This window comes from Dromiciops gliroides, chromosome 2 (genome assembly GCF_019393635.1).
Source record: "Dromiciops gliroides isolate mDroGli1 chromosome 2, mDroGli1.pri, whole genome shotgun sequence".
Taxonomy (NCBI): domain Eukaryota; kingdom Metazoa; phylum Chordata; class Mammalia; order Microbiotheria; family Microbiotheriidae; genus Dromiciops; species Dromiciops gliroides.
Window position 1 is genome coordinate 53,477,828 of NC_057862.1, and position 15,606 is coordinate 53,493,433.

The 15,606-nt window shown below is 36.7% G+C and overlaps 1 protein-coding gene across 3 annotated transcripts in view; it reads right to left on the reverse strand.

Annotated features, from left to right (window-relative positions):
• PPP3CB (protein phosphatase 3 catalytic subunit beta) overlaps positions 1–15,606 on the reverse strand; it is a 48,033-nt gene that overhangs the window by 2,448 nt on the left and 29,979 nt on the right. For 2 of the 3 annotated variants that reach the window (XM_043989887.1, XM_043989886.1), the window contains exons 11-13: positions 8,252–8,334; positions 5,388–5,484; positions 579–608 (exon numbers count right to left, since the gene is read on the reverse strand). In XM_043989887.1, the coding sequence (XP_043845822.1) occupies positions 579–608; positions 5,388–5,484; positions 8,252–8,334 (210 nt within the window). The remainder of the gene's footprint in view (positions 1–578; positions 609–5,387; positions 5,485–8,251; positions 8,335–15,606) is intronic. The other variant, XM_043989888.1, reaches the window with a different exon arrangement.

Below are 15,606 nucleotides of genomic sequence, written 5' to 3' on the forward strand. Positions count from 1 at the left end.
CTGGGGCAGCGACATAGTCAGCAATGTGCACTATCAGAGGTCAACACATGAAATACATAAACAGGAATCATATAAGCAGACTACAGCCCAAAGTGTGGTGGGAAAAATATGACAATTCTTGCACATTTGGGTGCATTATGGAAAATGGCAAAAAACAAACCCACACCCAAATCTAAAGTCACTCCACTAAAAGAAATCAGAATAGAGCAAAAACATGCACAACATGAATAGTAAGAAAGTGAATCACTATTTGTGGGATAAGTTTAGACATCTCCATTAAAATAAGCGACTGAAGACACTGCGAGATAAACTTTAGCATGCTGTATACTAATAAAACAAGAATGTTAAATGCTGATTGAACTTTGTATTAGAAAAATATAAAAAAACAACCTTCCCACGTCCTAACACTATGAACCACAGTCTTGTGGGGGGTAGGAATGTTAGGGGTAAAGAGGATGAGTCAGTGAGTCTGACTCATCTTGGGCTGTGCAAGCTGAGAGTGAGGCCCCCCACAGGACACTGCTGATGCCCACCCACAGCCCACAGATCTTTGCCCAGCGCAAGGACTCTGATCGTACCTTTTTCAGCCTCAATTGCCTCAACTGTGGCTGTACAGAAGGGAGCAGAGGCATGCAAAATGAACGAGAGAGATGAGAAGGGTCATATCGTACAGCAGAAAAGGCAATGGTCAACTTAAAACATCACAGTCCCCCAGGCTACCCCACTCATAGTTTAACAACAACGCTGTGCCCTCATCACGGGGAGCGCCACCCCCAACCCCCCCACCCCCAGTTCCTGACACAGCACAAGGACACAGAGCACTATGACAACGATGGTCAGGGCACAAAAGAGACGGATTCATTCCTTTACGCAGACAGCTCAGCACCTGCCCCAGCTCACTCCAATGTTAAGTGCACATATAGGATCCAGTATTCCAACAATTCAAGATTTTCACAGCATATCGACTATGCTCTAAGTCCTCACAGTCTCAGGGAAATTCTCTCAAGAGATGCTAAAACAGGATTTAACAGTAAATCAAATTGATGTTTCCTGGTTCCTTTCTTTCATGCATATATATATGAAACTCTGTTCTTCACTGCCTGCTTTTCTCAGCATTTAAATTTGGGGGTGGGGTAATAATGGTATAAATGACAAAATTCAAGGAGGTTATAGTTTTAGAATTTAAGATTTAGAACTGAAAAATTAATAAGCATCCATGGGTATAACCTGAATGCTAAGAATGATTTCTTTTCTGTATAAGAAAGGTTCTCTCCACCATAATGCCAGTTACAAAGATCCAAAGAGACTAACACTTGAGGCCAAGTTCCCACTGGTCTCCTATAACCTTATGAAATGGGGGAACAGGCTGAAAGTTTTCAACCTATCATCGGTCCCAACAATGAGCTCTACATGGCATATGTGCACAGGTATATTCACATGCTCCTGGATGAGAGGTAGAGGCAGTAGAGTAGGTCACTCTGGCTCATTTAGAGAACTCCAGTGTGTTTGTTGTGCTTCTTACTGAAAAGGACTCTGTGTCATTTTTGGGCTCAAACTCAACTAATAAAATGCTCTCTAAGTAAACCAACAGATAAATAGAGAGCAAAAGCTCTATCTATCATTGTCACTGCTGTCCTCCATCTTCTGTCAGAGAACACAGAGCTCAGTTGCAGCTATGACAATTGTCTGTCTCACCACTAGAGCTATTTCTACAATAAGGCCAATGAAAGTGTTCTTGAGGGGGTAAATGAACTCTAAACATCTTATAAAACTGATGGCAAATTTAACTTAAAACAAGAGAACCAAGGAATCTTAAAGAATTCAATGAGACTGGGAAAGAGAAAAAAAAAAGTTGCTGGATTGTAAAACTTTAATCTGATGCCCAAAAGGAAATTTGATGAACACTGAACAAAGGAGTAGTAAATTTTCCTTAATTGATAAAATACATTACTAACCAAAGCAGACATACACATAATATCCACTGTATACATCACAGCTTAAAAATATAATGCTGCACAATTAGAAGACGCCCCTTGCAATATGCCCAAACAAGAAGCCATTAGGTAAAGCAGCCACCTCTATCAGTTCACCACTGGCATGCTCACTCATTAAAATGAAGGCAAATATTACAATTTAAAGAAATCTAATAGGAAAAAGTGAATTTTTACAGTAATTCTGGATTATTTTATTTTGGAAAGAGCTTGTGTTTTAAATCATTCCTCTGGAGAACAGAGGTGCTTTAAGGTAAATCAGTTCAAAGCTTATTTTTATTACAATAATTCAAGTGGTACTTTTGGGACCAGCTTCTATAGTATTATAGTCAATAGTAAGAAAGTTTGTTAATAAAGTTGACAAAAATATCTTAAAATGTGATAATACATACTTCCTTAAACTTTATAGACTTAAAAAATTATTTATGTTAAACTACTTCCCAGGGTCAGTCTATATTCCTTGCTGTCTTTTGAGGCCTGTGAGTGCTTCAAAACATTTTCTGGAAAATTCCATGGATATCATATTTAAACCTGCACACCATAACAAACAGATTTCTTGGAATAGAGAGATGACAATTTGAAGCATAAACAACAAACTGAAAATAATATCACTTGATAAGCTGCTAAACTCTCCCAAAGGCAGTCTGTTTCCTCTGATAATTCTCAGTTACCAAGGACATACTGACAAGAACCCTAACAGATTCAAGTACACCAATGTTTGAACTTTGTGTCTCAGATGGCACACTGAATGACCACGAAGAATATGACATTGTTATATGGCCACAACTTCAAGACAGATATCCTGGTGAAGGCAGCGTCTTACTGTGTAGTTCATCAAATTTATTATTAGTACAGCTTCATTTCCTTGATTAAAATGTAAAAAAAAAAGTATGAACCATATCATATTTCAATAAAAGATTTAAAAAATAATATAGTGCTATGGTCATAGAGATTAAATAGTCCAAAATGGTAAGACAATCTAAAAATCATTTATATGTGGCTTTGAGAGTTATTTTTATATTTGCATTTGCATATGAGCATTTTGTGTTCCAGGAAATCACTTCCACAGAACACTGAAGCCACAATGCCAATATAATATCTCAGAGGAACTTGGGTCTGTTCCACCTGTATTCATGGCTCAATTTTTCTATCTAATCCAATCCATGCTGAGATTAAATGGTTCATTAGGAAGAGGGATTCTTTGCTGCTTTCTCTCAAACTTTTCCTACAACGAGGGAAATGGTTTCAAAAGACCTCCCTAGGCTATTGGGATACATGTAAATTCAGAATAAATAGACCAGCCAAAAAAATATGTAAATAAGGAGAACAGGGCAGATGAACTGCAAATAAGCCTGAATGCAACTTGTGCTGAGGATAAATTAGAAAAATGGTAAGCTATCTAAGAGTAACTGACTAATCGTAGGGATCTAACTAAGCAGCTTAACCTCTTCTCTGTTCAATTTTATTATTTTGAGCTTTTAGATGGAATATTATACTATCATTTCTATTTAAGCTTTTCTTGGGGATGGGGAAAGGGGACAGTTTTGGTGACTCTTCATCTCCTGCTTCATTTGTTTAATAAACATTTAACAAAACCATTCAAGTCAATTTTCTCCTCATAATTAATTACATTGCAGCCAGAGAAAACTGAAGGGTAGAGCCTGGAAGAGAATTACAGCAGAATTCCTAAAAATCACCAGAGAGAGAGAGAGAGAGAGAGAGAGAGAGAGAGAGAGAGAGAGAGAGAACGAACTCATTCAGTATAAAAATTTTAACTGGAATTGTGGAAATGTTTTCAAAACAGCTTTGATGGATTCCTCATACACATCACTTGGTTGTTGTAGACAAAACAATCACATACAAAATAGGACATGTACGAGTTACAAGTAAAAAAAATTATTTGTCCAAATAACACATCTCTCTGAAATGCTATCATTTAAAATTTACAGGAAATAAAATGGCATTGTGAAAAATCAATCAAATTGAAAATTTAAGTTTAAAAATGCAATTTTCTCCTATGTCACTCCCCTAAAATCATTAAGTTTTATCACACGTACAAAAAAGGAGCTGCTCTTATTAAGAATAAGGAACAAATCAGAGGTGCTGCTTTGCTGAGCAAAACAATGACCCTTAGAGGGCTATTGTCAGTGGGGGGCTGCAAAAGAAGTAAATGCAGCTCCTGTCCACATCACCTTTTTTTCCACTGTTTAACTAGAAGACTGAAATCTGGACTTCGGTCACTGAACATGTTCTGCAACATTCACATTCACTCTCTCCCTATTTTATCTGTGACAGGTTTTCTAAAAAAGTGTTTACACAAACTCAAAAAAATTAACTTTTTTGTTACAAAATATTCAATGAGCCAGATTACAGGAATGCTTTAGGTAGAATTCTTTTTATTTTCATGCAAAAATATAGGCACACTTAATAAACACCCTTTCAATTTTGACTTACAGGATTTCAGTTCAACCCCTTTATTCTCCACTTATAACAATGGTTTAATATCTACTCAGTTACACAGAGGTTCAGAATGCACAGTGTGCAGCAGCAAATGCAGCCAACCTTAAAACAAGGTGCTACAAAGTTGCTTCTACATCAAGAGACAGACAAGTGTCTGATAGAGTAGTTTAATTTAACATACTTATACAGACATACAGCTATACCTAGAGAAAGACAGACAGATTTAAGAAAGCAGCTACATCTGCAGAGGAAGGAAACAGCTTGTTACAGAGACGATCAATTATACATAGAACATTTGACAAACACCACAGAAAACAAACTTTGGCATCATTTACCAGAGTACAAAACCTTGCACAAATCTGTCGCCAAATGAAGTGCATAGTAATGTTCTGGGGCCCAGAGCAGACTGTTAACACTAAAATTAAATATCTGAAAGTTCCCAATGGAAAATAAGCACAATCTAATACAATTACATAAATGAAACGCAAACAACAAAAAACTGGGAATCACATTGTTTCCATTTTTTGCATTCTGAATGTTTCTGATTCACACACTTAAAAGTTGGGGCTTTTAATAGCAAGGGCTAAAGTTTTAATAATGCATTTAAATAAATAATTGACTAAATAAATAAATAATCCATTACATTTGACTTCCCAGACATAATGAATGACATGAGCCGGCCCCATATCCTCTCCTGAAAATCTATGGGGCTGCCCGTTCTTTTTCTGTGGAATAAATAACTAGTCTCTCAAGTGTCTGCCCTGATCAAGTATTGATCAGAAACTGTCTAACATATGGCCCCCTGCCCATGTCAGCTGCTGAGACAGGAACTGAAAAGCAGAAGAAACTCCCTGCATGCATTATATGTAGTGTTAGCCAAAGAGTGAGGGGTGCCCCAGTCCATCTGAGGCACAGCTAGGTGCATAGCATCATTACCACTTTGCAGGGTCTGCCGTCCTCCAGCCAACACTCCACTAGGCAACATCCCTGTGGGAGTCAGGCCCTTGAGTGTCAGCACACTTTCACTCTCCTCCCTGGAGGAAAAAAGACAACAAATGTCAGAACTCTTCATTGAAAATGTCTGTCAGAATGGTTTGTAAGTAGGGATGGGGCCCAGAAATATCTCCAGTTTTAATAATTACATGTCTCATTATTTACAAGAGTAGTTTATAAACATTTTTGAGCACATTCCCATCTATTAATGGACTAATAATTATTTTATTACCAAACTTATATAGAAATAGACATTTTAAGAGAATAAAAAGATGAAATTATATTTGCTCCCAGAGCTAATAAGGGCTCAATGGAGTTTCCCACATGAGGAAGCAACACAGTCAGGCCAAGCCTTTAGGAAAATCCCTCTGCCTTGGAGGACAGACTGGAAAAGCGAGAAACTGAAGGCAGAAAGAACTATTCAGAGGTCATTGCTACAGTCCAGTCAAGGGGGGGATGAACTGTGTCAAAAGAAATGGGAGCAAATGTGAGAGGTGTTGTGGAAGCAGAAAAGACAAGTGGTGGTAAATTACTGGATCCTTGGGTCAAGAGATAGTGAAGAATCAGAGATAATAGTGAAGTTGTCCCCAAAATAACCCCGAAGGTGGCAACTGGTGTGATGGGAGGGATGGGGGTGTCAAGTTTGGAAGAAGGATGGGTCTTCAGGGAAAGATAATGTGTATTTTGCAACTCATTCTGTCCTACCCAAAACAAAAACTCTCTTGCCAAAGGGCACACCTGCTGCAACTACCAGATCATATGGGGAGAGTGTGTGTGTGTGTGTGTGTGTGTGTGTGTGTGTCTGGGTCTGTGTTTGCGTAGGGGGGAGTGTCCTGGGAAATAAGAGGAGAACTTTCCTAATGCCACCTGCTCAACTGGTGGTGTGGGTACCCACAGCAGTTAGGTTGCAAATGCCCTGAGGGGTTAACCCCCTGGTGCAAAAGAGGGAGAGGGGGTTGGGAACCTGTATTCCAGAGGGAGTGGCAGAATAGAGGCAGCTAGATGAGGCAATATACAAAGCATTAAACCTAGAGTCAAGTAAACCTAAATTCAAAGCCAGTCTCACACAACATATTAGTTGTTTTACCCTGCACTAGTCCCTTAACCACTGTCTACTCCAGTTTCCTCAGCTGAAAAGTGGAAATAATAACAGTAGTACCTAGGCTTGTCATGAGTATATAATGAGATATTTGTAAATTGTTCTGCAAACCTTCAAGCGCAATGTAAATGTTAGCTATTAGTATTACTGGAGGAAAAAATTCAGGTGTGGTTTTGTTAGAAATCCACCCCCAACTGGCCACCACAGGGACAGTAGGGTGAAAACTCAAATTCTTACCCTCAGTAAATGATCATACACCCCTTGGGTCAGGACATAGTCCCTCAGCGGAGTCCCACATCCATTCTGAAGACCACTCAATCAAAACATACAATCCTTAAAGCCTAAAGCAAAATTCTCTTCAGTTGGTGAATTGCTGGGTAGAGTGTTAAACAGCTAAGCAGAAAAGATAAATCAGCAAGGCAGAGTAGGTTACATGGTTTGACAAAGTTTGCTGAACAATGTTAAGATCCTGATTCCAGTCTGTGATTATAGAGGAGGAGTTTTCAAGACATATGGGCAACTACAAAATGAATAACCTGAGAGAGAGAGATTTCCTTCACCATATTTATGTTTCCACAATGATTATTATATCACAAGATGATTAGAGTTTCAGAGGGGCTCAAAGGGAACACAGAAGCAAAGTCAGACATTAAAGGGGTGCAGGAGATATTTCCACTAACTCAGTGATTCCAAAATATCCTTGTCAAGGTGAGAGCAAAGGGCATACATAATGTGAGTGAGTTCCTATTGTCTCCATTCCCACAGTCCCTCTAGAATAGTAGGGCTTAGAAAGGGTCTAATCTAAGTTTCAAACTCACAGAATTTTCTCCCACACATACCAGGTGGACCAAGATTTTTTTCTGGTCACTATCAAGAGGCAACAATTTTAGTGCCCATATTAAAAATAACATATAATAAAATTAGTGATCAAGCTTTGCCCCAAAGTAACCTGCCCCATTTTGTAGAAATCGATAGTGCATATGTCAGACTTTTATCCATGTTGGTTAGTTTCACTGAACTGTTTTTCCTGCTTTTTCACTCTTTGTTCAGTAAAAACTTATCCTTAAAAAGAACATGTATATTAACTAACACACTGTCATCTAACCAACTTCCTGATCAACTTAAATTGCTGATACTCACTAGTTCTGAATAGCTCTCAGGAGACAAACATATCATTATTAACTTTCATAAATACTTAATAGTATGGAGGCAAAAGAAAAAATGGAATAGGCACTGAAATCTTTATTCCCCTATATTAAGATATGCTTCCTCTGGGTCTTCCTCATGATATATTCATTGTGATGCTCCCTGTACTTTAACATTGAGTTAGGTTACAAATGGAAAGTCAGCTTCCCAAAGCTGGCAAGTGGGAGGAAAGTTGTGAGACAAAACAGACCATGGACAGCAAAACTGCAAAGTGTCCCATATCCTGATAGGTGACAGTTACTGATACATAAGGCACCTTCAGAGAATTCGCCAGGATGCCATGGACGATTTTAACTTCCCGGGCCTCATAGCTTGGTTCAAAAACATGATCACTATCATCCTGTTTAACACACAAAAAAATGTCACTACCTCCTCCCCCCCACTTCCTTCTTGACAGAAGAATGTTAGCACATTGTTTCTAGATGGCAAGTAAACACGATTGGTGTCCTAGAGGGAGTAAAATGACTGATGCAAATAAACAATTGACAAAGAATACCATTACCCTGAGAACAGAGAAGACTCTTGCCATCTTGCCAATTGCTCGGATCTTGTTTCGGATTATTTCCTTCCGTGCTGCCGCTGATCCTACTTCAATGGAATAAAAAAAAAAAAATAGGAGGGCTCAAGTACCCCATACTATTGGAGTGTCTTCATGTACCCCATACTATTAGCCTGTTTCTTACATACACACAGTATCGGTACCAAGCCCCCAGACACCTGCAGTCACTGAGAAAACTCACTTATCTTACATTGGAAAGATTCTATCTCAACACTTGGCTCAATACCAATATAATGCTGAGCTCTGATTAACAATAAAAAACTTAATCCACAAACTTGCTTGCTTGCACACTACTGAGTGATTAGTAAAAAAGCCAATTAATAATTATTCACAAATGGGAAAGAAAATTCATCCCAATCCAAAGCATTTTGTCAAATTAGTGGCCAAGAAAGAACAGCAGTTATTCTGCAGAACTGACTGCTTCTTCCTCATAGAAGCCTATAACACACAAGCTGAAATTATTAAAGACTCCTCATCACACAAAGACAGCACTGGACCTTTTATTTTACATTGGCCTAAATAACCATGTTATAAAACTCATTCCATAGAAGGGTCCTCACTAGCGTGTCCATATCAACTCAACAGACTGGACTATATCTATCTATCCATCCATCTATCTAAGGTCTTGGGAAAAAGTGCAGACTTCTACATCTCTTAAGTGTTATTATGTGAAGGTAGCTATAAGAAAGACAGCTGTCAATAACGGTTTGCTTTGTCTCCCAAAAGCCAACATGCTTCCTATTTCATTGTGGTCAAAAGTTAGACTATATATATATAAAAAAAAAAAGTTAGACTATAAAGACTCTCTAGCTCCTCAGCTGGAGGAACTTTAGAAGTCAAGCATTTCTACCCCAGCCTCTAAACAATGCTATAACTGGCTCAGATCCAACAAAAGGAGGGAAGAGAGTCTTCCTCTACTAGACTGTAAGCTCCTTGAGGGCAGGAATACTGTCTTACCTAAACTCTATACAATCTAGCACAATGCTCTGCACACAGTAAGTATTTAATAAATGTTTGCTCATGCATAGTAACTATAGGCATTCTGGCCCCAGGAGTGTGGCTTCTAAAAGCTGTGCTTAACCTTTATTGGGGAAAGGGGGGAAAAAAGGAAGGAAGAAAGGAAGAGAGAAAGAGAGAGAGAAGAGGAAGGAAGGAAAAAAGAAAGGAAAAGGGAAAGAAGGAAAGGAAAAAGAAAGAATGGCTTGGAATGGTTTAAGAGGCAAAGCCAGTTGAGCTCTGTAGGCTTTAAGAATTCTGAGTGACCTAGTCTTCTGCACTAGAGTGCTTTGCTGTAAAACTGAGCAGCCTACAGACACATGTAAAATAAGATGACAACTAGACAAATGGAAACCATTTCAAGGTAACTGAAAAAGAAATTCAATTTTCCAAGATGAAAACAAGAGACACAGTTTGCAGAGTACAGGTTCTACAACACAATTCTATAAGTTTATGAAGTTCCAGAGACCATATTATTATAAGCATGAATGTGTTTCTTCTGCAACTGTAAACACAGGTTTTCCCGAAAACACACAAACAAAAATCCCCACAAATCTGATAACTAGAATTACATAAAATCAAAGCTAATGGGTATTTTTATAGGTATAGAAAAAACACTAATGATATTAGAATTACAGACTGTTAAAGGTAAAAGTAACCTTAGAGGCCCCAGATTTTATAGATAAGGAAATAGTCCAAGGTTACACTGTAAGTCAGTTTTTTTTTCTTTTTTTTAAATTATTTAAATTTTTTTAATTATGAAAATATTTTATTATTTTCCAGTTACATGTAGAGATAGTTTCAACGTCACTTTCTTTTCTACTGAACAGATAGTTCATGAAAAAATATGGAGAAAATAATTTTATAGTTAGACTTTGAGGAAGCTATAACAAGGGGAAATCATAAACCTTATGTGCATTTCAGTAAGCCAAATAGAATGAAACTGTAATTAATTTTAATTTTAAAAATCACTGAAATAAAAACTTTAAAGTACTTTAACAATCAAGATTTTGGAACAATCTATGAACACATCATGCACAATATTAAAGTAAATATCCACAGTAAAAATTATTTTAAGGAACAAGACAGTCGACTGAACATACCCTAATCATGCAGGCAGAAATACAAAGTAGTTACGAATAGGTAAAAGAATGAAATCTAAAGACGAGAGGAATGAAAAAGGGAGAAATATTTCCATGCACAGAAAGACAGACATCTTGAATATGACTTCCAAAACAACAAAAAAAATATATTAATTTAGGTAAATTTAAACTAAATTTTCAGTGCCCAATGAGAATCATTCTAAATAAACATAACTCTCTAACATGTAGTAACTTAAAGGGATTAAACACTTTATGAAGTCATATTTCAAAACAATGTAACTCTGTCTGGTCTGTACCTTTTTATTGCCATATATGAGTCGTTCTTTCAGATGGAGAGTCCAGAAAAAAGGAAGTGAATGATGGAGAAAAGATGATTGAGACAAATAAAAAGATAGATATTTAACTTGGCAGTGGTACTGAAGAATGAATGTGGGAAGAAAGGGAAGAAAATGAAAGTCCTCACATTTGGAAAAGGTAGTACTGTAGAAACTGGTGAATAAAAGGGAGATGCCACTGGGAAAATCTCAAGATAGATAATTCTTAAGTAGACAGGTTCAGACTATGACTCATAATAGTATTGATGAAAATAGAAGTAACTAAAGGACAGGAGAAACACGTGGACACACATCAGACTTCTAAAGACTGCTGCCACAAACAATTGCACATGTCTATTTTGACACACCTAAGAAATGTGTCACCAATGGAAGTGTTTTAAGTAAAGGCAATGACACAAATGGGATAGGAGTTCATGTGGTTCTTGAAGATCACCAACACTTGCAAGATGGAATCCTAGTTCCATGTTGTGTGCAGAGAAGGTGCTTTATTGAATCACACCTTAGCACAAAACCTTCCCTATTTTCAATAAAATAAAAACAGAAATGTATACCATATGAACATCTAAGGTACAACACTTCTTGACTCAGAATTATACCAATTCTATATAGACTAAAGAGCAACAGTGTGTGTGCTTTCTGCTCTCAATCCAATTGGGGAGAATTTTAAGAAATGTCTTGTTGCAAAATAGCATAAGATTTACATGCAAGAAAACAATACTAAAAAATGGAAAAAGAGAATACCAGCACTTTCCATATCCTACACCCTAACCCATATATTCAGGATTATATAGAATTCTGAGCTGGAAAGGACCTTCTAGATTAAGTTAAACACCCTTATTTTGTAACTCTCCTAATGTTAGAGAAAACATAAGCAGCAAACCAGGGTCTGAGCCGAATTCCTATGATTCCAAATTCAATGCTCTCTTCACTACACTATTCTGCCTCCATAACATAACAAAGTTTTAGACTAGTAAAACTATACTCCCAATTTCCTATGTTAAATTTTTTGCTTACTGTACTTTAGAAAAAGATCCAAATACCAGGAGGACAAAGTATATATTTTTTTCTTTTTGTGATAAAATGGTCCATCTTGAAAAATGTTAAATGCATCAACTTCACATAATTTATGTATGCAGGCTGCATGTCTTTTTTGAAAAGATGGTATCCGAAGGGTATCATCACTGCAATATACAAAGCATATTCCCCTCTCCCTAACCAAAGAGAATCAAACAAACAAATCCTGTGAAGAAGGACCTCATGTAACCGTCTTACACATCTCATCTTCTGTATCTCATCAAAATGACACTAAGTTTGTGGTAGGACTTTAAGAGGACTTGCCTTCCTTGGCTTCTTCTCATTGCTTTCTTCAATGTACTGCCCCCCTTACTGTGACTTAAACTTCTTCCCTCATACCTCTTATTTTCCAACCCTGCCTCAATGCCAGTCAGACTAGCAATTAAGTTATTGGTGGTGACAGGATGAGTCAATATTTGTGAGAGGGAATGACAAATATCTCATTCCTATGGCACACTTTGCCTCAAATCCTAAGCCACCACAGAAGGTGTGAAAGATAACAAGAAGGAGATGAGGAAGGAAGAGAAAGAAAGAAATTAGGCAAATGGGAAAGAGAAGAAATAAGAAGACAAAAACTTGGACCAACTAGGTAACTTGTTATTCCTCTCTAGCATTCTCCTCACTGCCCCCAGGAGACTCCCTGATCCTTACTCTGTCCTTGAATCTCAGCCCACTTTAATCATTCATATTTACATCAGCCCTACCTGAAACCCCACTGTGGCTTAAAGCTAGGGTTAATTGTTTTTTAACTTTTTTTTTTTTCTATTGCCTGGCAAGCAGAGCAGGGGTCATCTGACTCATGCTGAAGAGTTACAAACATAGGGGAGTCACTCTGACATCCAAAGTTACCACTTGAATTGTATTTTCCCAAAGAAACACAGATATATTTATACTTAAAAAGTCATTATGAGCAAGTTGTATTTCTTCTTGGAATGTAAGAATGGCAATGAGTGCAAGAAAGAATTGTAATACCATTCATAGCAATAGGAAAAATACAAATATAATAAAATTTAAGATGTCATAAGACAGTTCAGCAGATTTGTGCCATTTACTCATGATTAAAATTCTAAAAAAAACCAGGTATAGGTGGTTCCTTTCCTTAATATGATATAAGGCCTATCCAAAATTAAATTGCTGAAATTATACTCAAATTTTAAGAAATACCACTATAATTCATTCCGCATTTAAAAAAACCGGATTAAGATCAGAAAAGGGCTTCTGCCATGAATACTATTTTTATACTATAAATAGGTTTGGTTTTTAAAAAAGCTATTATAAATTGAATAAAATACATAGGCGTTGTTTTCTTTAGTGGTAAGTTTTAGGACTTTAATACACTTTTAATAATTTAATTACATTGAAAATTTGCACTGGACTTTTTGGAGAATACCCTGTGTATAGGAAAGGAATTAAAATTAAAACTGTTTGTAAATGACAATAAATGTATACTTGAAAAATTCAAGGAAATAAACTAAAAAATTACTAGAAAAAAAATTAAATTTACTCCAACCATTAAAAGACAACGAAGGGGCAGCTAGATGGCCCAGTGGATAGAGCACCGGCCCTGGAGTCAGGAGTACCTGAGTTCAAATCCGGACTCAGACACTTAACACTTACTAGCTGTGTGACCCTGGGCAAGTCACTTAACCCCAATTGCCTCACTTAAAAAAAAAAAAAAGACAATGAAAAAGGAAATTCTATTTACAGCCACAACACAGAATACCAAGTGCTTGGGTATTTGGTTAACTTGGGGCCTAAAAAGGGGAACTTACGAAATGTTAATGGTAAAAAATTGAAGTTGGCATAGCTTAGCAGATGGGCAATTGCCTCAGAAGGAAGAAAACTTGGGTTCAAGTCGCTTCTGACAATTTTTTGGCTGTGTGATCCTGGGAAAGTTATTTAACCTCTATGTGCCCCAGACAACTAACTGTCTAGGACTATAAATTACAGAACACTTGCTGAAATACATTGGCAGAAGGCTATTCCTCGCTGGATTCTCCCTTCACCAATGTAATCCCAGATCCATACCAAAAACAAAAAGGGAATAATCAATGAAAGAGCAGAATAAATAGAAAAATACATCTTCCACTAGATGGGAAGATTATAAATACTCTAAAGAACCACTTCAAATCCTTTTGGGAAATAGGCTGAAGTATAAATGATGGCTATAAATGTTACAATACTTCTTAATACATAAATTTAATGTAATGCCAACTTAAATTCCCCATGGTATGCTTCATAGAATTTAACAAATTAAAAGTGAAATTTATCTGGATGAACAAGTAGGTAAAACAAAGAGGTATAGAACTAAGAACTCAAACCCAGTCCCCCAGCACACTGTCAGTTGGGGCAGATCAGAAGGGAATATGCCCCCCTAAAAAAATTACTTTGTATTTATTTTCCATATATTTTCTCTTTACATGCACATTATCTTTTCCCTCAAAAGAATATAAGCTCCTTATGAGCACAGGCATATGATTTTTTTCTTTTTCTCAGTATCCAGCACAGTGCTTACTAAATTCTTACAGAATGGAATTAAAATTACATCAAACAAGGGTGTAGCGAACCCACTGGATTTCAAAGAATTTTTATTACAATTAATAAAAATGCATACCATTAAGACCCAAAAAACTGAACCATAGAAAATGTCTCAGAAATAGTTTAAAATATTAAAAGAAGTTAATATTTGATGGACTAGAAATAATAGAAAATATAGGAATACTTAAAATGGTATAGGGAAATAAGTTAAAACTATGGTGAAGGGAACATGCTTTGATTCATATTGTACAAAATGTCAAAAAGTCTAAGTGAGCTAAAGAGTTTTTCTTAAAAATATTTTTAAATGTATGTAACTTAGTTTTGTAGGAATGGCGAATTCATTCCTATCAAATAGAGGACATTAACAGTGATGATTGTTATATTAAAACAAATTGAAATAAACTATGTTAGCACAATGAAGTGAAGAAAAATATTCTTTAGGCAGACAGGTACTCAAAGAATAGTTATCTTCCCATATTTAAAAAAAAAAAAGGTTTAAAAAGGGGGGAGGGGATATGCATGACAGGCACCAATGATAAAATATATTGTCATTTATAGCTGTTCTTTCTGTGGTAGAAAAGAATTGGAAATTGAGGGGATACCCATCAATTGGGGAACAGCTAAACAAGTTGTAGTATATGAATATAATGGAATACTATTGTGCTGTAAGAAATGATAAGCAGATGGATTTCAGAAAAACCTGTAAAGACTCAAGTGGATTGATACTGAGTGAAATGAGCAGAACCAAAAGAATATTGTACACAGTATCACCAACACTATATGATGATCAACTGTGATAGACTTAACTCTTCTCAGCAAAGCAATGCCAAAAGATTTATGGTGGGGGCAGCTAGATGGCGCAGTGGATAGAGTACTGACCCTGGAATCGGGAAGATCTGAGTTCAAATTCGGCCTCAGACACTTAACACTTACTGCCTGTGTGACCCTGGGCAAGTCACTTAACCCCAATTGCCTCACAAAACAAAACAAAAACAAAACAAAAAAAATTTATGGTGGAAAATGCTCTTCCCATTCAGAAAAAGAACTATGGAGCCTGAATACAGACTGAAGCATACTATTTTCACTTTTGTTATTACTTATTGTTATTGCTCTTGTTTATTCTTTCTTGCATTTTTCCCTTTTATTCTGATTCTTCTCTTACAACATGACTAATGTGGAAATAGGTTTAACATGATTGTAATGTATAACCTATATCAAATTGCTTGCTGTCCTCGGGAGAAGGGAGGAAAGG